The following is a 21,078-nucleotide window of genomic DNA, read 5'->3' as shown; positions in this document are numbered from 1 at the left end:
TTTGTTTTGTTTCGTTTTTAAGATTTTATTTATGGGACACTTGGGTGGTTTAGTGGTTGAACATCTGTCTTTGGCTCAGATTGTGATCCCAGGGTCCTGGGATCCAGTCTTGCATTAGGCTCCCCAAAGGGAGCCTGCTTCTCCTTCTACCTCTCTGTGTCTGTCAAGAATATATAAATAAAATCTTTTTAAAAAGAAAAAAGATTTTATTTGAGAGAGAGAGAGAGCACAAGCAGGGGGAAAGGGCAGAGGGAGAGGGAGAAGCAGACTCCCTGCTGAGCAGGGAACCTGATGTGAGGACTTGACCCCAGGATCCTCGAATCATGACCTGAATCGAAGGCAGACACTTAACTGACTGACCCACCCAGGCGCCCCTAAGCTTCAGTTTTAACAATTACTCTTTACTAATGTGGTTTCTGCCCCCTTTTTTCTGACTTTTTTTTTTTGTATATTAAAACTTTTTTTTTTTAATTCAGCTATTTGTTTTTATTCAGATGTTCCATTCTCATAAAAACTATTGATTGTTTTGTTTTTCCCTTAGGTGATTGAGGTGGATGAGTCAGATGTGGAAGAAGACATTTTTCCTACCACTTCAAAAACAGAACAAAGGTAGGTGCAGTGATTTTTCAGCAAAAAGAAAACGTCTGAAAAAACTTTCAATTATCCAGAATTCTACCTTTATGTTTTTCTGTGCCATAGAAGTTTAACAGATTTATTTTCAGCTGGTCAAGTAAATAGGGAAATGAATGAGCAAAGGCTAGTTCATAGAGGTGATGTAGCATTATTGCAAGTATTTTTCAATAAAACTTAAACTGTAATTTGTTTTGCCCTTATTACTCAAGGATTTTCCTAGTGGAGTTCTATGTTCTCTCTAATTAACAAAAAATAGTTTTGTTTTGTTTTGTTTTTTTAATAATTGATTTCAGCCCCTCTTCTTCATTTTCACATTTTTGCATACTGAGTTACACAGGGTGCTGTGCTAAACACTAAAAAGAGGAGCACATTGAATATTCCTGCCTTCAGAGCACTTGTATGCTTTTTCCTGTCCTTTTGGTTTTGCCATTTTTGCTATTACTGTAAAGCTTGACTTGTTGCACTGGTAGCATTTCTCTGTGTTAGTATTGTAGGTGGACACTGCTTAACTGAAGCTCAGTTAATGAATATTTCTACTTAAGAAAATAATCAGGAGCTTGTTTTAATTCTTTTTTTCTGTGAGCATTATATTAGGTCTGATGGGAGATAGAATAAATGTTTTAAAATGCTTACTGCCTTTAGGCAGCATACGTTGTAGTGGAAAAGAGAGATGAACACATTTCAATCCATTAAAAGATGATGAGTCAGTACATAATTATGTGTGAAATTTTATGATACAGACTAGGTGCGAGTGTTCATAGGCCCTTAGAAAATGGAACAAGAATTATGGGCTATGAAAGAAGAAAAAGCTTTCTAGAGGAAGTAAAATTCACTAAATTTACATTTAGCTGAGGTTTTGAAGATAGGAATCATCTGGAGCAGAAGGATGGGGAAGGACATTTGAGAGTAATGCCTGAGCAGGAGCTGTTAGCTGTAAGGGAGAGAATGAGAAAACACTCTACCTCAGTGTTTTTCACCCTTGTTTCCATGATCTCAGCGTTGTGTTTTGTTACCTAAGGATAAAAATTCAATATGATTTAAATGAATTGAAATAACAAGATAAATACTAAAGAATGAAATTTTGCTGCGTAGGATTGAGCTTGGGACAGGCCAAAACCATTGTAGTATCTCAAATATTTCACCTACCCTATACCTTTGAGCCAGTTTTCATTCCTGTGGTGTGATAATGACCTTGAGAATATATACTTTAGGGATCCCTGGGTGGCGCAGCAGTTTAGCGCCTGCCTTTGGCCCAGGGCGCGATCCTGGAGACCCAGGATCGAATCCCACATCGGGCTCCCGGTGCATGGAGCCTGCTTCTCCCTCTGCCTGTGTCTCTGCCTCTCTCTCTCTCTCTCTCTCTCTCTCTCTGTGACTATCATACATAAATAAATAAAAATTAAAATATATATATATATACTTTATGTGAACTAAGTGTCTGTATTGGGAAAATTGGTAGGTATAGTTCCACATCCACATATTTGTTCAGTTAAACGTTATGCTAGGAGCTGGGGGTAGAAATATGGAAGAAATGTCTCCCTCCTTTGAGGATTTCCACTTTAGCAGTATGTTAATTATAAGGCACTAATATCCAACAATGTAAATGTTCAAGTGTAATGAAATCTAATGGAAGTGACACTCTTCTAGAATAGGTTATCAAAGGCTTGACAAAGAAGGTAGGCAACATGGGGGGTGATGATGAACAGGTGTGTAAGAATGCTTAGAAGAAATTGTCAGGGAGGAAGAATTTCTCCTACCCTTCAAGGTCTTTCTCACTGGGCTAAGAATCAAATTGACATGAGACAGATAAATAGGAGGAAATCAAATTTAATTTCAAATGTAGGGGGAATCCACACAAATAGGAAATTCCAAACTGACAAAATGAGGTATTATAGGTCATTCTGGACTGAGGAGAAAGGGGATAGGTGTCTTAGATGTCAATGGGAGAGAAAGCAATTCACAGGAAGGTGAAAGAGAGCACATGCTTGGTATAAACAAATGTTTGACGGGCCACTCAATCAGTAGGACAGACAGGACGTTGATCTTGCTGGGTTCCTCTCTGTCTACTATATGTGGTTCATACCATAATGTAGTTACCTATCTATGGTGATAGAACAGGCCCAATATCGAAATCCTTTTTAAGTATTTGAGAAGAAGGTAAAGAGCTTTTCCTGAATCTGCTGAGTTTTGATTGCTTTTTAATTCAAAATAATCTTCATGCCAAAGTAACCCATGTTGGGGTGGCCCACCATTGGCCCCTACAAAATTATTAGGGTGCATCATTAAATAGTAATGTGACAGGCCACAGACATCTGCTTGGAAAGGGAGGAAGGCCTCTGAGGAGGTTACGTTTAAGTGAAAATCTTATTGAGAGACTTGGCCTTGCAAAAAGCAGAGGGAAAAGCACATGCAGAGTCTCCTGGAAAAGAAACAAACTCCCTGTAGTGTAGGAGCCAATGACTAAAACACGGAAAAGAAAGAATTTGAGGTAAGAATAGGGAAGTCAGGAATACATCATGAAACAGGAACAGTGGAGCAGGGTAAGGCATTTTGACTATATTATAAATGTAGGCAAATCCATGGAAGGCTTTTGAGAGAGTAGTGACACCATCTGGATTAAGTTTACAAAGGAGCCCTGTGGTACAGGAGGCAGGGCACAAGTAGACTGACGTGAAAGGAGTGTAGTCCCCCAGAAGAGAGGTGATGGAGGCTTGCCACCAGAGTGGTAGCAGGGGAAAGGGGGAGAATAGATGGTTTCAGGGTGTACTGTGAGGTGGACATCACAGAAGTTGGGGATGAATGGAATATTTGGAGTGAGAGAGAATGAGGTATCATGATTGACTTCCAGGCTTCCTGCTGGAACGCTTAATACTTAGGCATAAAAGAAGAGAAACTGATTTTTGTAAAGGGATAATAGGCAGATAATCAAAAGTTCTGCTTTAGATGCGGAAAGTTTGTGCTGCCTGTGAAATTTATATGGGCAGTTGGTGGTTGTAGGCAATTGGATATATTGAGTCTAGAGCTCAGATAAGAGGTTTGAATGATACATAAATTTACCTCTCAGCAGCACATAACTGATACCCTAATACTTAACTTAAAGGCCATTAGAATGGATCGATCACCTTAAAAGAGAAGGTAGAAAGAAAAGAAGGCTTGTGTTCCAGTACCTGGGTTTCAACTTTTAGAATTTAGAAAAAGTAGCAGCACATGAGAAAGACCCAGAAGAGTACAGAGTTGCCAAAGCCATTGCTGCCCTTGGTAGAAGGAATGCAAAATCCCAAGACTTGGGCTCAGATACAGGTCAGATTGTATATTTGTGGTCCAGAGTTGAGGATAAATTGCAGTAGTTAGCTCATATGAAGATTTACTTGAATTTCTCAGTCTTGAGTTACTGTCTTAAACTTGAGTTTAAGAATTACTTTGGTTCCAGCCAATAGAAACCTAACTCAAATTTGCTTAGGGAAAAGAAGATTTATTGAAAGAATATGAAGATATGTCAGTCCATCGAAAGAAAAGAGTTGTCCCTTCCAGTACTTGTTTGGCCACTCTTGTCTTTGTGAATTAGAACACACACACAAAGAAGTGTAACTTTCTGAGGTGTGTTTTTTTTTTTTTTTCTTTTTTTCCAGTAGTGCATCAGTAGTTGAGAGGAATATAGAATTTTAGCTTACATGAGGGCCTTATTTTTCATTATTGGAACTAATGAAAATATTTTAGTACGTTTGATATACATTTTAAGGGTATTAAAGAAAAATGTCTTGATTTTGTGACCATTTTGGGTTGTCTACTTTTCGGTAGAATAAATGTCTGTTTCATTCTTATTTACTCTTGAGATAGTAAAAATAACTGAATCATTTACTCTTCTGAACCTTTACATGTGTATTAGCTTGTGTAGTGCTCACATATACCACATTATCCCTAAAGTCCCTTGGAAGAAAGTGAGGCAAAGGAGGTTAAATGACTTAACCTACAGTGGCCCAGGTAGTCACACAGCCAGGCATTCTCCAGAACTGTCTCTGCTGTTGCTTCGTAGCATAATAGATTCACCTCTCAAACCATTGTACAGGCAGTAAGAACCATTTAAATGATGAGAGGCAATTTAGAAATTAGCATTTTGGCAGCAGATCTGAAATCAGCCACAGCAGATTTGTGTTTCTGATGACAGCAACTGAATGACAAATTTTAGGTTGGTTTTAAAGAATTGTGTACTGGTGCCTTGGTTATTTTGATTATAATTTACAGTACTTAGGCTCTTTGACTTAGTAGGTATGGACCTTGTACAAGTTTTTTGGGTGTTTTTTTTTTTTAAAACCTCTCTGTGCCTCCATGTTCTCATTTATAAAATGAATATAATAGTATTTACCTCATAGGGTTATGAGACCTAAGTGAGTATTTATAAATTGCTAAGTACAGTGCCTGGCACACAGTAACAGCTCCATAAGTGTTTGTTAAATAAATTAAATAACAAGCAAGGGAAAATAGAGCAAGAGTAGCAGGAAGAATGGTAAGCAATAAAAGCACTAATGTGCCCAGCAGGTGACTTGAAAAAGGAAGTCACTTCTAGTTGTGAAACTGCCTTCTGCCAGATGGGTAACAAAAAGCCTACTTTTCCCTAGAAAAGTTGTTCCCAAGCTCTGTTCTTATACTGGGAATAAGAGGACCTTTCAGGTTTGATAGATGTGGCAGATAAAACAACTTCCCTCAAAAGAGTGAACAGAATACTCAACCCCATGGGGCGGGGGAGAGGAACAGAGATTGAGAAGATTCTGTTAAACCGTGGAGTGGTGGAGAACTCACATTTTTGCGGCACCTTTTATGTGCCAGGCACAATATAAGGCCAATTTATTTTTTTTATTTTTAAAGATTTTATTTATTTATTCATGAGAGACAGAGACACAGGCAGAGGGAGAAGCAGGCTCCATGCCGGGAGCATGACTGATCCCGGGTCTCCAGGATCCTGTCCTGGGCCAAAGGTGGCGCTAAACCGCCTAGCCACCAGGACTGCCCAATATAAGGGCAACTTAACATGTTACCTAGTGTTTATGACACTGCTACAACTGACTTCTTGGCTGAACATCTTTAGATAGGAACTTTAATTTATGGCTCCAAATGATACCCAAACAAAAAGGGAGAAAACTTAGAGCTTCTGGCACTCAATTTGATACACCCTCTCTATTTTTTTTACCCATCCACATGAAGCTAATCAAGTTAAATAAACTCTTTCTCATATCTAGAAAAGGCCCATTTATTCGACCCAGCAATTAAAACAGTATAACCATTTCTTTCTCTCTCCCCCACTGATTTCTAAGGATAGGGAATCCTTCACAGAGGAGATCAGTAGCTCTTTGGGCTCCCCCGAGGCAGAACTTAGGACCCTTGCTATGATCAGGTAAGCCGCTGTCCATCATGGATGACTGGCTTGTTTCTTGTCCATCATGGATGACTGGCTTGTTTCTGGGTCCCATTGGTTATTTGGGGACACATCAGAAGCAGAATCAGGTCTCAGTGGGTATTTCCTCCCATAAACCCCCCGTTTGTCCAGCCCCCCAACAACACATTAGCCTCACTCTGCCACCTTGGCATTGTGGCCTTCTGTTCTTGATGATCTGCTTCCTGTCACACATAGAAAAAAGGTCCACCACTGACCAGTTCCTGCTTAGGTCAAGTATGTTGGATGGGCACTCCACAGATTTCCCTTGAGAAATCTCCTGGATCTCTACTCCTAAAGTCATGTTGTTCCCTCCTGTCCTTTACTTTTATGCTCAGGAACCTGTGGGTTTTGTTCTTTTTCCTTCTGACACCTGCCCTTGATTCTAACCTGCTTGTCCAGACAAGACCTTCAAACATATTTCTTTTGCTATAACATTCCAAAGTGTGATAATAAATTATTAGCTAAGAATTCACAAATGCTGCTTTCCTCTAAGACAGAAGTCAACAAACTTTCTTAAAGGGCCAGATGGTAAATATTTTAGGCTTAGCAAACCTAGAGGCAACATTAAGGATATTTTGTAGGTATTTATATAACTACTGAAGTGTACCCCATTTCAAAATGGGAAAACTGTTCTTTGTTTCATAGGCAGTAAAAACCAGGCAGTCTGGATAGGCTGAAGCGGCCTGATCTAAGAGGATTTAGAATTCTCACTGATAAAAAAAAAAAAAAAACGTGAATGTGAGTTCCATTACAACAAGTTAAGCTTCAGAAGGATGGGAATCATGCTCTTTTTGTTCGCTGATATTTCCCCGGGCCTTTCACAGTACCTGGAAAAGAGCAAGCACTCAGATATATATGCTATTTGATTTGGATTGAACATGAATAATACAAACAATGAGGCAACCCTAGAAAGTGGTGAGCCTCTTCTGAAATCCCTTTATCCTGTTAAAGAAACATAATTGATATTTGAATAAAAAAGTATTTCAGTGTTAAAATTTTCAGGAATGGGGATGGTAGTAGATGCACGTTAATTTATGCTAAACACTGTAATAATAAACAGGTATTGGTGTGGTGTTTCATCTATGTCAGGCACTGATTTAAGTCTTTCGGTATATGTACGTACTAAATCTCTAAAAAATGTATTACTATCCTCATTTTATGGATGAGGGAATTGAGGCAGAGAGGCTAAGTAAGTTGCCTGAAGCCACATAGCCAGTAAATGACAAAACTGGAATTCAGGCCCTAGCCTCAGAGTCCTTCTCCTCACCATTGAGTTTTTATGTCTCTAATACAGATTGAAGGGAAGGCATTAGCTATTTTTAATCCTGGCTGCTACTAGAATGAAAAAATGAACTTTATTAAAAAGGCGTTTCTGATGATTTCTCTGGTTCATTTTCCTGGTTTTTTCCATGTTTCTGCCTCAGGTGGTCGAGCACATCATCAAGCAAGCGCATGTCCCAGAGCCAAATAGCTAAAGGAGTCGATTTTGAATCGGATGAGGTAATAAAGTAATATTGTTAAATCTTTATTAATTTTTAGGTGTTTATAAAATTTGAATAAGGACTACTAAGCTAGTTGGTGTAAATAATTTTTAAAATACTTTAGTTGATAACTTCCTTTGAACTATACTTAATGTTAAGAGTCAACAAGTAGCATTTGTTGAGTACCTGTAAATGTAAATGCTCAGATATAAAAGGCCTGCCAATTTTTAAAATATATGATATTCACTGAATTCTTGTTTAATTTGCCCTATGAATCATGGATCCAGAATAGTTTTTCTCAGCTTCTGTCATTTATGTTTGGAGGACTGATGGTGATACTCTGGAAATTTTTAATGTTACTTTAATAAAGTATTTATTAAGTCCTCCATATATGCTTTACACATTTCATTAATAAAATGGTACATGGTGGTGCTTCTCATTTACAGAGGTGTTCAGGTGTTGAACACATGGCGGGACGTGTGAAAGAAACTCCAACTTCAGGTGGTTGTCTGGGCCAGAAAACTATCAAATCTCTTCTAAACTGAATGAGCAGGAGTAGGAAGAGGCAGACTCAAGACTAGCCTCTTCTTTTTACTCATTAATTGGTTCAGCTACGTTAAAGCCTGGCCTTTCCCATTTCTCCATGGCAGCGAGTTGAGGGGCCTTTGCTAGTTTTTGATGAATTACTTTAAGGTGTTTCTCTTAACTCTATAACCCCTTTCATTTCTTTATTTTTATTTCTTTATTTTTATTTTTTTAAAACTTTTTAAAAAGATTTTATTCATGAGAGACAGAGAGAGAGAGAGGGAGAGGTTGAGAGAGGCAGAGACACAGGCAGAGGGAGAAGCAGGCTCCATGCGGGGAGCCAGACATGGGACTCTATCCTGGGTCTCTAGGATCATGCCCTGGGCGGAAGGCAGCGCTAAACTCGCTGAGCCACCTGGGCTGCCCTATTTCTATATTTTTTAAAAAAGATTTTATCTATTTATTTGAGAAAGAGAGAGTGTGTGTGTATATAAGCAGTGAGGAGTGGCAGAGGGAGAAAAAGAAGCAGATTCCCCACTGAGCAGGGAGCCCCTGCAGGGCTCTATCTGAGGATCATGAGCTTGTGACCTGAGCTGAAGGCAGACACTTAACCCACTGAGCCGCTCAGGAGCCCCATTTCTTTATTTTTATTTTTAAGGTTTTTAAAATTGTGGTACAAACCTTGCTATCTTAAACATTTTTCATTGTGCAGTGCACTAGAGTTAAATATATTCACTTTTGTGCAATAGATCTCCAGAATTTTTTCATCTTCCAGAATTAAAAATCTTCACCATTGAACAACTCTTCATTTTTCCCTTTCCTCCCAGCCCCTGGTAGCCACCATTCTACTTTTTGTTTCTATGAATTGGACTGCTTTAGATACCTGCCATAAGTGGAGTCCCAGTATTTATCTTTTTGTGACTGGCTTATGTTACTTAGCATAATGTCTTCAATGTTCATCCCTACTGTAGCATATAACTCAGACCTTTCATTTGGAGCTTCACCTGTTGCTGTCATGGTCCTGTATCCCAGCTGTGTTTTGAGCCAGCTTTAGGAGAAGACCCACCAGCAGTTCAGGCTACAGAGAAAAATGGCAGCATGAGCTCCATCTACCTGTGAAATACTACCATGTTGCCTCTGGGAGGAAAGCAAGTGGTTGTGTACTCATTGTTCATTCTAAAGCATCTAGATAGACATGTTAATATGTTACAGTTAGAGATTTGTATATAGTTCATGTTAACTACAAGGAAAAACTATTAGCAAATTATTATGCCAAAGTTTGGATTTATCTCTGGTTTATTAATAAGTTCTGCCTTTGTTAATAGCAGAAAATGAATTACTAAATGTGATTTGTATTTTTTAAGGACTCCATTTCTCACTAGAGATAGCTAACTTAGCTAACGTTTGAATGTGTTGATTCCATCAACAAAGCCTAACACCAAATAATTATCCCTTTTTATTAGTATCTTAAACATAAATCAAAAATTTACAAGCAAATTTGCTTTCTTCTGAATGTTTAGCTAGAGAATACATAAGAATCATTTTATCCTTATTAAATGTTATAATTTGGGCTTATCTGAAGTTTGTTGGTTTTCCTTCTCTTTAACTAAATTGTTAGTACTGGTATTTGATAATTCCTGTCTGCTCTTACTATGCATATAATCTTCAGCCTCATTCCAGCACGGGAACTTTCATACTACTTCTTTTTCCACAAAGATATTTGAAAGATTGATTTGTTAGGTGGTTTTTTACAGCAGTCCAAGAGTAGCTGTCTACTGCTAGCATGAAATGGGTAACGGGAAATAAAAATTACAGCTATTTCTGAGTTAGGTCATGTGGTTTCATTATTTAAGGGGGTGAGTTTCCAGAACATTAGGTAACACCAGTAATAAAATGTAACTGGAAAAAAACCTACTTAAAAAGCAGAGGGACATCTGGTTGGCTAAGTGGTTGAGCATCTGCCTTTGGCTCAGTGATCCCAGGGTCCTAGGGTGGAGTCCTGCATCAGCCTCCACACAGGGAGCCTGCTTCTCCCTCTGTCTGTATCTCTGCCTCTTTCTGTGTCTCTCATGAATAAATAAATGAAATCTTTAAACACACACACACACACATACAAAAACAAAAAGCAAACAGAAATGACTTAAAGAATATTAATTTTCCTGGTTTACCCACACCTTATTTGCCTTTATTAAAGTTAATAATTGAGAGAAATGTATATGGAATATATTGTAGGGCTACACACACACACACAGATATATATATCTCACAGTTATTTTCAGCGCTTGCTAAGAATTTTATTGACTTATTTATTTTAACAATGGAATAGCTACCAGATAAGAGAGGAAAAGATAAATGAACAAACTATTCATATTTATAACGGAAATAGAAAAATGAATGTCCGCCTCATGTGAAAGGAGGAAATGGCTTTTACTGGTATTATTGTTTACCCATGTCTGTCTTGTCTGAGTGAAGCGTGGAACAATCACTCACATAAATTTGTATGTGATTTCAGGATGACGATGATGATCCTTTTATGAACATTAATTCTTTAAGAAGAAACAGAAGATAATATATTTAATGGCACTTTGAAGTTTTCAAGATTCAGGAAAAATTAAAACATGCAAGCTAAGAGTTTACAGTTGAAGATTGTTTTTGCTGTTACCTAAAGAATTTGAAAGAGACTTATTTAACAGAGAAATGTGTAAGAATTTATGTTTTTGAGTAGCATTTCCTGTACATGACTCTTTTAATTCAGAACCTTCCCAGCTCAAGGACATAACAGAACAACATTGGTTCTCTTTATTTTTTATTTTAGTTGTTAACATTACCTGGGGTGCTCTATAAAATCAGAGTGTTATTTTCTTCACAGATATTAGTATACATCTTACTGAATGAGGGCTTTGCTTCAATACCATTCATCAGAATAAGGTTTGAAAGAAATCTATCACTCTGTGTTTCTGCTTCATGAACAAAGACTATGTGAATATTTTATTGTAGTTACATTTAGTGAAATTGAGAGAAAGAGCTTATAAAATGTAACCCCTTTATAATTTTAGTAATTTCTAGATTCTGGGTTTCCAGAAGGTAAAACACATCTATGTGAAACTGTGCCTAAGCTCGCTGTTTGTTATTATGTATTATTCTTTTTCTAAAGCTTGTGATAGTGTCAGCCACCTGCGATTTTGAATGTTAGGGGTACCTTATGCTTTGACTAATGAGATGTATTTGTATTAAAAAATAGAACAATCTCAGAATTATTAAGTTTTTTATTTCAAAAGATTGCATTCCCATTGGGTTCCCATTAGTTATTTTCTTCATTCGTCATGGTTCTTTGTCTTTTTCCAGAGCTCTCATCTATTTCTACAAGAAAAAGTGTTAAAACAGCAACAACAACTTACTCTTAACTGTATTTTTCTTAGAAAATATTGAAGAGCTTTTTTAGGTAGAGTGGTCAGTTGAGCACCATGATAATATTAGATTAAATTATCGAAATATAACTTCTGTGGATTATGAATGCCAAAACTTCATAATAATAATATTTTATCCTAACATCGGTTATGGGCAGTTCCAGAAATCTTAGTGAGGTAGCCTTGTTAAGTTTGTATTTTGCTGTACTAACCAGGCCTGACCCTGCTGAGCTTCCACAATCAGGCACATTCAAGGGGTTATGGCCATGGGCAAGCTTATGTTTCCTTACTCATGTTCAGGGGGGACATAGCAATTTGACCTCTTCACATTTAAGTTCAGTAATTCCATCTCCATCTGAAGACTGATACAACACCTCCTGGAGTATTCCTTCTTTTCATCTCTGAGGTAGCTGTATCTAAAGACTCCTTAGGAAAGTCACAGATCTTGGCGGTATAACAGCCTAACGTTTCTTCATTTGTATAATTAAACACTTGACTGAGCAATATTCATGATTACTGACATGGCCACATCTGGACTATGTCAGATTATAAAAGATAGAACATTTGCCTAGTGGCTCTCTCCATATTGTAGCCCTTTGAAATTGTCTTGATCAAGATCTGAGATATTCTGTGAGATAAATTGGGATAAAACATGTTATATTTTTTTAAAAAATATTTTTTTGTACCTAACTGGAATATAAATACTGGTTATCAGCATTAAATCAGTGAAGGCGTTGTCCTATGAAATAGTCTCAGGTACATGTCCCCACCTCTGTAATCTTCCCAGAAGAAAAGAAGCCAGGTATGAGAGTTGCTTTCCATGTAGAATGAAAGCTGGTTTGGTGGTGGTATCTGGGCAGTGTAGCACTACCCCTGCACAGGGCAGTCAGTGTCTGCTAATGGCTCTTTCTCACCTGCCACAGAGATGTGCTTGGTTGAAGGTCGTAGTGAAGGAGGCAGTCACAAAAGCATGCTGACAAGTTCTTAAGGAAAAAGAATAAGACTTTTTCTCTAAAAATTGCCCACGGTACGAGAAAGGTAATAAATGTCATGCCATTAGCTCCTAGGAAAAATGATTCTATGGCAGTTAGAGAAGTGAAATTCTTAGCTAATCCAAGTCATTTTGTTAATACTGCCATGTCCCTTCAATAAGGTAAATAAAACATGAAAAAATCCTTTCTGATACAGTGTTGTTACATAGTTAAATGTGCCATCTAGCCTTGATGTTCTGTATTGATGCCATAAAACCTAGAGTTTTCTGGGTTTTCAGACGTGTTAATACAGGTGTGTATAGGTGATTCCAGATGATTGCAGAGCACCTGCAGTTAAGTTGCTCTTAGAGGCTGAGAGAGCAGTGATGCAAACCTTTGGAGGAAAAATCCTTCCATCATTTACCAAAGAAAATAACTCTTTCTGATGTCTTGTTCCTATCATAAAAATATAGCAGTGCATTTACAAGGCTAAGAATGCATTATAGTTTTAGGAAATTCTAGAAGTATGACTGGTGCTTAGAAATTTCAACTATTTAGGCAAATGACTTAATTCAAGTATAAAGAAACAGTCGTCCCCCCCCCCCCAAACTTTTAAAATTATAAAGTACAAAACCAGAAAACTCATGTGGTTTAATAAATGATTGTAAAGTGAATGCTCATGGCATCTCTATGCAGGTTAAGGAATAGAAAGAATTATATCACTTGTTCCCCAGAAGCCCACTGAGTTGTTCGTCCCTCTCATCTAGCTAATCAGTCTTTGACTTCTGTCATTGAGAAGCTCCTATTTTTGCCACAAGGTGGTGCTTCCACCATTAGATGGTGAATAGGAAGATGCAACAGCAAATCTGAAATGAAGAAGTTAGAGTTTTACAATAAATTTGGAACCTATGCAATAATACTAAGCCTATGCAGTAATACCAAAATTAGCCTTCTAATCTTAGATGTAAATTGCTTTACATATTTCACCAGGCTTCGCCTGTTACCAAGGAGATTGCCATTTTGATAAATTTTACAACTAATGGTTCAAGAAGAAACTTTTGTTTTAATAAAGAGAAAAGCCCTTTAGTAGAAAAATCAAACTTAAAAGTCTCCCGTTGTAAAATTTGTCTTTTGAAATGTACCATATTTAAAATAACTTTGCCCCAATGTAATCTGGTTTTTCTTTTTTTATCATACATTTAATTCATGGTATTCTGTGGCTTTTTAAAACTTGTAAAAGTTTTATAGAATAAAGGTTTGTGTCTTAAGTCCAAAGAGCTTCCATATGCTTGAATAAAAAATGTCTTCATTTTGCCATTTGCTTATCCCTTTTAAGACTTATTTTAACTTAATGTTTATTAGCTAGATCTGATTATACTGGAATTTTAGTTTGATCTCTATAAAGCCAGTTCACACAGCTTGCTATTGCCATGCACATTTGTATATCTTTACCATGATTGATCACCAGATCTGATTTTAGCTGTTTTTAAATTATAAAGGCAATGTATATTTATTCTTCAAAATTTAAACATTGATATATATATCAACATATACATATATATGTGTGTGTGTCTGTTTCCCTATAATCCTCTCCTCAGACTTAGATCCCAACAATTAGGCGCCTGGGTCGGTGGTCGCGCGTCCCGGGGCCCGCAGCCGCGCCGCCGCGCCCTCTGCGCCCCCGCAGCCCCGTTGGGCCAGCCCGGCCTGATGGCGCAGATGGCGTCCATCCACCGGGGTGGCGGTGGGCTCGGCTGTGGGGTACGTGGTGGGCAGCGCCAGCGCCCTGACCGGAGCCTTCAGCGGGGGCAGCTCGGAGCCCGCCCAGCCCGCCGCTCAGCAGGCCCCCACCCGCACCCGCACCCGCACCCCAGCCCCTGCAGATGGGGCCCTGCGCCTACGAGATCTGGCAGTTCCTGGACTGCTCCACCACTCCGTGACCTGTCCCTGTGTGAGGGCTTCAGCGAGGCCCTGAGGCAGTGCAAGCACAACCACGGTCTGAGCTCCCTGCCCTGAAGAGACAGGTACGGACTGGTGCAGATCCCTGAGCCAGCCCTGCACCCACCTTCACCCCTTCACCGACAGCCAGACCATGACCTCAGATTGTACCCATGTAGCTGGGATTGGGAGTGAGGAGGGGGGTTTCTCACCCCACAGATGACCGGAGCCGCAAATGTGCAATTAAAAGAGTTTATTTTAGACCATTAAAAAAAAAAAAAAATCCCAACAATTAGGTACATACTTCTCCAATTAACTTGAGCATGATCACTGACAGAAATTATTGAATTAGAACCCCAAATCATATAATTAAATAATAGTTCCTGTATCAAAATGTATTTTCAGCTTGGACTTGACATCCTCATTTTTCAACATCTGTCTCTTCATGTACCATTTGTACAACATTTAAGTATAGAGGCTGTGTAGATGTTTCAATGTCTGATAAGGCTAATCATCCCTCCTAGCTTCTCTGATTTGCCTTTCACATTTAACACTACAGTCCAGTGGGGAATTAATGTTTATGTGTGATATGTGGTGTAGGGATCATGTTTGGTTCTGTTCCATATGGAGATGCACTTGCCCCCAGCACCATTTGTTGAAATGACTGCCCTTTGTCTTGCTCTGCAGAACTGTTTAGTCATTCATTAAAGACCATATTCATATAGACAGATGTTTCTGAACTCTATTCTGTTCCATTGATCTATTTGGAATTAATTACTATAGTTTTTAGATGAGCCTTTTATATATTTTGCTTGTGACCTAACACGAGGTTTTAACAAAAATAACTGCCTAGTTTCAGGCTGGCTATAATTCTCAACTGTTGCCCATTGCAGTTGATTTAATTTACATCTTGATTTTAGTCTCAGTCTTCACTAGGTATTTCCTTTGATAGTCAAAGATAATGATTTTGGTTGCCAGGGCTAAAACTTGCTGTTTGAGATTAGGAAGATTCCTTTCCTTTCCTTGCTAGGATCTTTGTGTTATATCACCTGAATATCAACCTTATTTACCTCGCTTAATGTTCCTTTGCCTTTGTGGGACATAACTGAATCAAAAGAGGATGATAGTGTTTGTTATGTCCCTATCTCATACCCACCTTTCCTTCCTCCAACCTGTGTAAAGCATGTACTATCTTTCCTTCCTGTTTGAGACTCTTCCTGTGTAAACAAAACAGCCAATTTAGGGTTTCTTCCAGCTCTAGTCCACTGTCCAACCTCTGTGTCTCTACCCACTAGTTCCCTTCCGTCTGCACTTTCAGCTCCCTATCACGGCCATCGCCTTGTATTCTGCAGGGATCCCTTCTCATCACATAGCAGCAGATGCTCATATTGAAGGAAAGGAGGGAAATGAAGGAGAGACCTGTGTATTGAGTTTCTGTCCATGCCAGGACCAAGTTACATGCATATTATGATTTAATTCTTACAACAATGCTATAAACAGGCATTATTACCCTTTTGCTATGGATAAGAGTAAAGGTTTAAGCATAAGATTACATTTCTAATAAATGGTAGAGCTGAGATTTAAGTTAATTCGTGAATCCAAATCTCATTCTTTCCAGGTGACCACACTGCCTCCCATAATTGAGGCATGTCCCGACTCAATTAGAATCATTAGCTTCAAATCCTGATGCATCTTTGTACATGGATTATACAAAAAAGGGCAAAGTCCAAAGGAGAAGCTCAGTTGGATCTAAAGTTGGTCATTGACCTAGGCAGGGTGACACCAGGAAGAGAGCTTTCCCTTGGACAGAAACATTTCGGATGGCTACAGGGATTCATATTAAACAATGAGTAGTAAATATAGGTGAACCATTGACCAAGTTCTTGTGAATATTAAAAATGTCAGTGGCTTCCAATTGGTTTAATCTGTAATAGATGGTAGACTCAGAATGAACTTCCACTGGGATTCTCAGGATTGTTTTAGGAAATTTCATGTGTCTATCAACTAAAAACCTCTTTAATAGTGATTTCCCACAGGAAGTGTTTCTGTATTTTGTCTTTTTCCCCTAGATCACATTTATTAGTTTTTTTCTGGTTATGAAAATATTCTAGGAAACCCAAAAAGTATTAAATAGCATAAAGAAAAAACATATGTATGTATTTGTGCATATAGCTGTTTCTTTAAATTCTTAGATGTTAACTTTTTGGACATAAAGTATGGTCATATTTAAAGATTTGGTAAAAACTGACAAATCACATCTTTGAATGGCCAAAGAACATGAATTTAAAAATGAGAAACTGGAATTGCAAATAGGTAATAAACTTAGGACTTTATTAGTAATTAAACTTTGAACGGTATGTCATTTTTAACTCTCAAAATAGAATTTTTTTCATTCATTCAACATTGAGTGCCAGCTGTTTCAGACACTAAGCAAATACCCACCTCCTCCCAAAAAAAAAAAAAAAAAAATAACAGATACGACCTCATGGAATTTTTAGTCTGGAAGAAATACCATTTACTGAACCCTTTTTATGTGCCAGGACTACACTAAGCACATGTAAACACTATTGCATCTCAACCACAAAACTCTATGAGGTGGGTATTTTTATGTACTATGAGGAAGCAGGTGTTCAGAGACTGACTTGTATGAGTCACATGGCTGTATATAGGCTGTGTCCAACTCTTTACTAACCTCAAAGATCTCACTGCTAGCTTCTGGGTGAAGGGAAATTGTAAAGCCTAAAATCAATGGAGGAAATCCTTTTCAGTGAATTTCAAGAAGTTAAATGATTAGGTATTGGTTGGGTAGTAAAAGAGGGGCTCTCCTGTTGCTATTGTGAGTATAAATATATGTATCCTTTCTGCAAAGCAATCTGGCAAAATTATTAGAAGCCTTAAAATATTTTCATCTCCTTTACCTAAAAATCTATATTTTGAACCCTACCCTAAGGAGAGAATCAGAAATGTGGGTTTAAAGATTCATGTGCAACTGATAGAGTATTTGATTAAAAAAAAAAAAAAGTGTGTGTATTGTAGATAAAATGATAAAATCATGCCATCTCTGGAATTTGCTTCAAAATAAACAACTAGGGGAGGAAAAATGGTTTGAAGCTTGATGATGGGTACATGTTTAAGTTTATTACTATATTTCCATGTAAAAGGTAAAAATATGTATATAAAAAGATGATTCCATCAAGCGTGATTTGTTATAGTGAAAAATATTGTATTCTATGAGATAAAGTATGCAGCCATTAAAAGGATGTTTTTGAGAAAAATTTAGAACATGGAAACTGCTCTCAGAATAATGCAGCAGTACACAAAACTGATAAAACTTCAGTTATGTACAGAGATTTAAAGGGGACACGCCAAAATGTTAATAGAATTGTGGTGGGTTTTATTTTCTCATGTTCTTTGTAACTTTTTTTGCAGATACCATTTATACTTGGAAAAAAAGTTAATTTACAGAGAATAAGAGTCCGTGTACCTATAACTGGTCCTTTATCATTGTCACTGAGGGGGCTCACTGGCCTGATCAGCCAGCTGAGCCACCATGAGACCGTGACAATTTGGAGTCGCATGTTAGGGGATGGTTGGCAGGGAGGAAATCACAGTGTGGGCTTTGTGATTTATACCCTCTCCTTCTGCAGAGCATAGCCAGTGTGTCTGTAAGCGATACCTCCATTGTCAAGGGGTGATGGTGAGATTAACAGCTCTGCTTTAATTCTTGGAGGGCTTTGGAATTTTTTGTCTGTAAAAACAGTCTATTTTTGTTTTTACATGGGCATGCACTAAGTATTTAGTAAGACCTGCTCTGTGGAGGTACATACGAGGCTTAGTTTAAAAGGTGAAAAGACCAGAGTGCCTACACGTAAGGAAACTCAGTTTAATGGGAGAAGCCAACATAGTTGTTCCATCATATAAAAAAGGCTGTGGTAGAGGTATGGTTGAGATCTGACCTCTACATTTAAATCCACCTTGTTTACTTCACTGTATATAACTCTTCCTCAGAGAAATATCATATTTCATACACCACAGATTTCCTTAATTCCACTGCCTGCAAGGTGAATTTTCAACTGTAATTGCTAGAAATTGCCTTTATTGTTGTACTAAAATAGAAATCACAAATTAATATGAAAAAAGACTACTTTTTCTGGTGCTCAAAACTAATGACCTCAAGTGGCAATTAAAAAAAAAACCTATTAAAGCACTTTTCAAGAGTGTAAGATCAATGATAGCTGTGGTTTACATCCTATGAAAATGAGTGGCAGATCCAGTGATGCCTTCTAGAAATATAATTTTTACTTGGTAGTATTTAAAAAAACAAAACCTAGGAGACATCATTCCTCCCTCTATAGGATGCAGTGTTAACCAAATGGTTTAAACACCATGCTCAGTTATCTTCTTTTACTTTCTGAGGATCTGATTTGAAACAAAGCACATAGCAGAAATAAAAGAGAAAAAAAATAGTTCAATGGTAATTAAGAGTATAGAATTAGAACTGGTGCTAGGAAATATGACTCAACCTGTAGGATTGCAGAAAATCTCCTTGAAACATAAGCTCCATGGCTTCACCTGTTAGAGGAATCCTATCTTCCCTTTGCCCTCTCAGAGATGTAATGAAGAAATCCTCATTTTCAGTTGTTAACTAGCAAGAGAACCAGGATATATTTCCACAGAAGGTAGATTTTACATTGAATTTAGAAGATGGGAGTTTATATAATTTCATATGATTAAAACTTAAATATGCCCCAGGATTCTTTTTTAAGATTTTATTCATTTATTCATGAAAGACAGAGAGAGAGGCAGAGACACAGGCAGAGGGAGAAGCAGGCTCCATGCAGGCGGGCCGACATGGGACTGGACTCCAGGATCACACACTGGGCCAAAGGTGGCACTAAACCGCTGAGCCATCTGGGCTGCCCTGCCCCAGGATTTTTAAAGTAGATATGGCAACTCTTTCTTGGCTACCTTCCCATCCTTGTCTCATTTCTCTACTCCCCTATTCTAGGGTTGTGGCAGTCAAGGGATCAGTGAGTCTTCACAAGAGATAGAACACCTTAGCTAGGTCTTCAAGAATGAAGAGTTTTTCTGGGTCTGCGATCAGAGAGAGGATGATTCTAGACAGAAATAGTATCTTGAATGCAATAGCATCATGAACTGGGATGGGCTGTGAGATGACCCCAAGATTCTAATCATGGTGAACAAATGAACAAGAAAAGGAGCAAGTGCTACGAAAGTAAGGATATAGTGAGTTTAGTTTGGAGCTTGTTGGGTTTTAAGTGTATGTGGGTATTGAGTGGGAATTTCCAGGCAACAGTTGAATGTGTAATATCAATCCAGAGCTTTCAAGAGGATTGGTAAGTAGAGATGCAGATCTTGGAGTCACTTGTGAGTGATGGTCCAACCAGTGGAGATGGTTGAGATTTAATTCAAGAGGACTAGATAATGGAGGATGGCACTCTGGAGCACCAACAGTAGCTAGGAGTTCTGTGGTGGTGCAACTAATGCTACCATTTGTCTACTTTATGGATTAAATGGGCTATTACCAGTTGGCCCAATATACACTCCACCATTTATAAAACTATGTAAATGTGCAGAGGGAGTTCAAATAACTCACAAAGTACTTGGAGCCACAAAGTGTACATTGGAATTGGGGTGTATTTCTTTTTACTTATCCTAAATATATAATTTATATCATTTTAGCCTCTGGCTCCAGTGTACTGGAACTTGGAAATGGATTCCAAAAGTAACATGCCTGCACACTGTGTTTTTACTCGTTGAGAATATCTTAAGCCATACTTTATACTTCAAGTCTACTTGATTCATTTGTAACTAAAGTATGATGACATCCCACTTTTGCCATTAAAACAGATCAACGTTGAGTGACTGTCATGTCTGCATGATGCTAATTGTTCTTTCTTCCCCTCTGCCACTATGATTGGCACCAGAGAATTGTGGGTGTGGTGAGTTTTTAACTAAAGTAGGACCTTTTCAGGAAATAATATTGGTGTTAAAGGACCTACTGCTTGCCGTGCCAGGACTACTGATCTGGTGAGGCTCCCAAACTTCTTTCTGAGGCCTCTGTGTGATATTATTATTTTGTAATTCTTTGTCTTGTGAATGCCTTTGAGGTGATTTACTATTTTTCTTCTACCTCAAGTCCATTTGAAAGAGTTAAACTGGGATGCCTGGGTGGCTCAGCCGTTGTGCTGCCTTTGGCTCAGGGCATGATCCCAGAGTCCTGGGATCGAGTCCCTCATAGGGCTCCTGCATGGAGCTTGCTTCTCCCTCTGCTTGTGTCTCTGCCTCTCTCTCTCTGTGTCTCTCATGAATAAATAAATAAAATCTTTTTTTAAAAAAAGTTAAACGCTCTGCTCTTTGGTATGTTTAATACATGTGACTATTATTAGAGACAGAAATATAATTACTATTTGGCGGATCCTGACTATTCACAGTGTCCTTGGTTTTATTAGAACGCACAAAGGAAGGAGCTGCTTCATTCTGTAAGAGCAGCTTTGTGTCTTCCCAAATCTTCATAATAGAAGCTATAATGTTACAGAACCGTTAAAGTCTCTCAGGAAGGAACCTCTTTTTAAGATCTAGTCTTGGGGCACCTGGGTGGCTCAGTTGGTTAAAGCTTAGTCTTGATGTGGGGTGGGTGGGGGGATTTTTTGTTACATTAAGCACTGGGC

The 21,078-nt window shown here is 38.2% G+C and overlaps 1 protein-coding gene and 1 pseudogene across 3 annotated transcripts in view; both read left to right on the top strand.

Annotated features, from left to right (window-relative positions):
* MRE11 (MRE11 homolog, double strand break repair nuclease) overlaps positions 1–13,717 on the top strand; it is a 72,106-nt gene extending 58,389 nt beyond the window's left edge. For all 3 annotated transcript variants that reach the window (XM_041730406.1, XM_041730407.1, XM_041730408.1), the window contains 3 exons: positions 542–609; positions 7,489–7,564; positions 10,583–13,717. In XM_041730406.1, coding sequence (XP_041586340.1) covers positions 542–609; positions 7,489–7,564; positions 10,583–10,639 — 201 coding nt within the window. In that variant the 3' untranslated portion in view covers positions 10,640–13,717. The remainder of the gene's footprint in view (positions 1–541; positions 610–7,488; positions 7,565–10,582) is intronic.
* Positions 11,744–14,653, top strand: LOC121476207 (annotated as a pseudogene).
* Positions 14,654–21,078: the final 6,425 nt, after the last annotated feature.

This window comes from Vulpes lagopus, chromosome 15 (genome assembly GCF_018345385.1).
Source record: "Vulpes lagopus strain Blue_001 chromosome 15, ASM1834538v1, whole genome shotgun sequence".
Lineage (NCBI taxonomy): Eukaryota > Metazoa > Chordata > Mammalia > Carnivora > Canidae > Vulpes > Vulpes lagopus.
The sequence above is the reverse complement of the archived record's forward strand: the minus strand, read 5'-3'. Positions and strand labels throughout refer to the sequence as shown.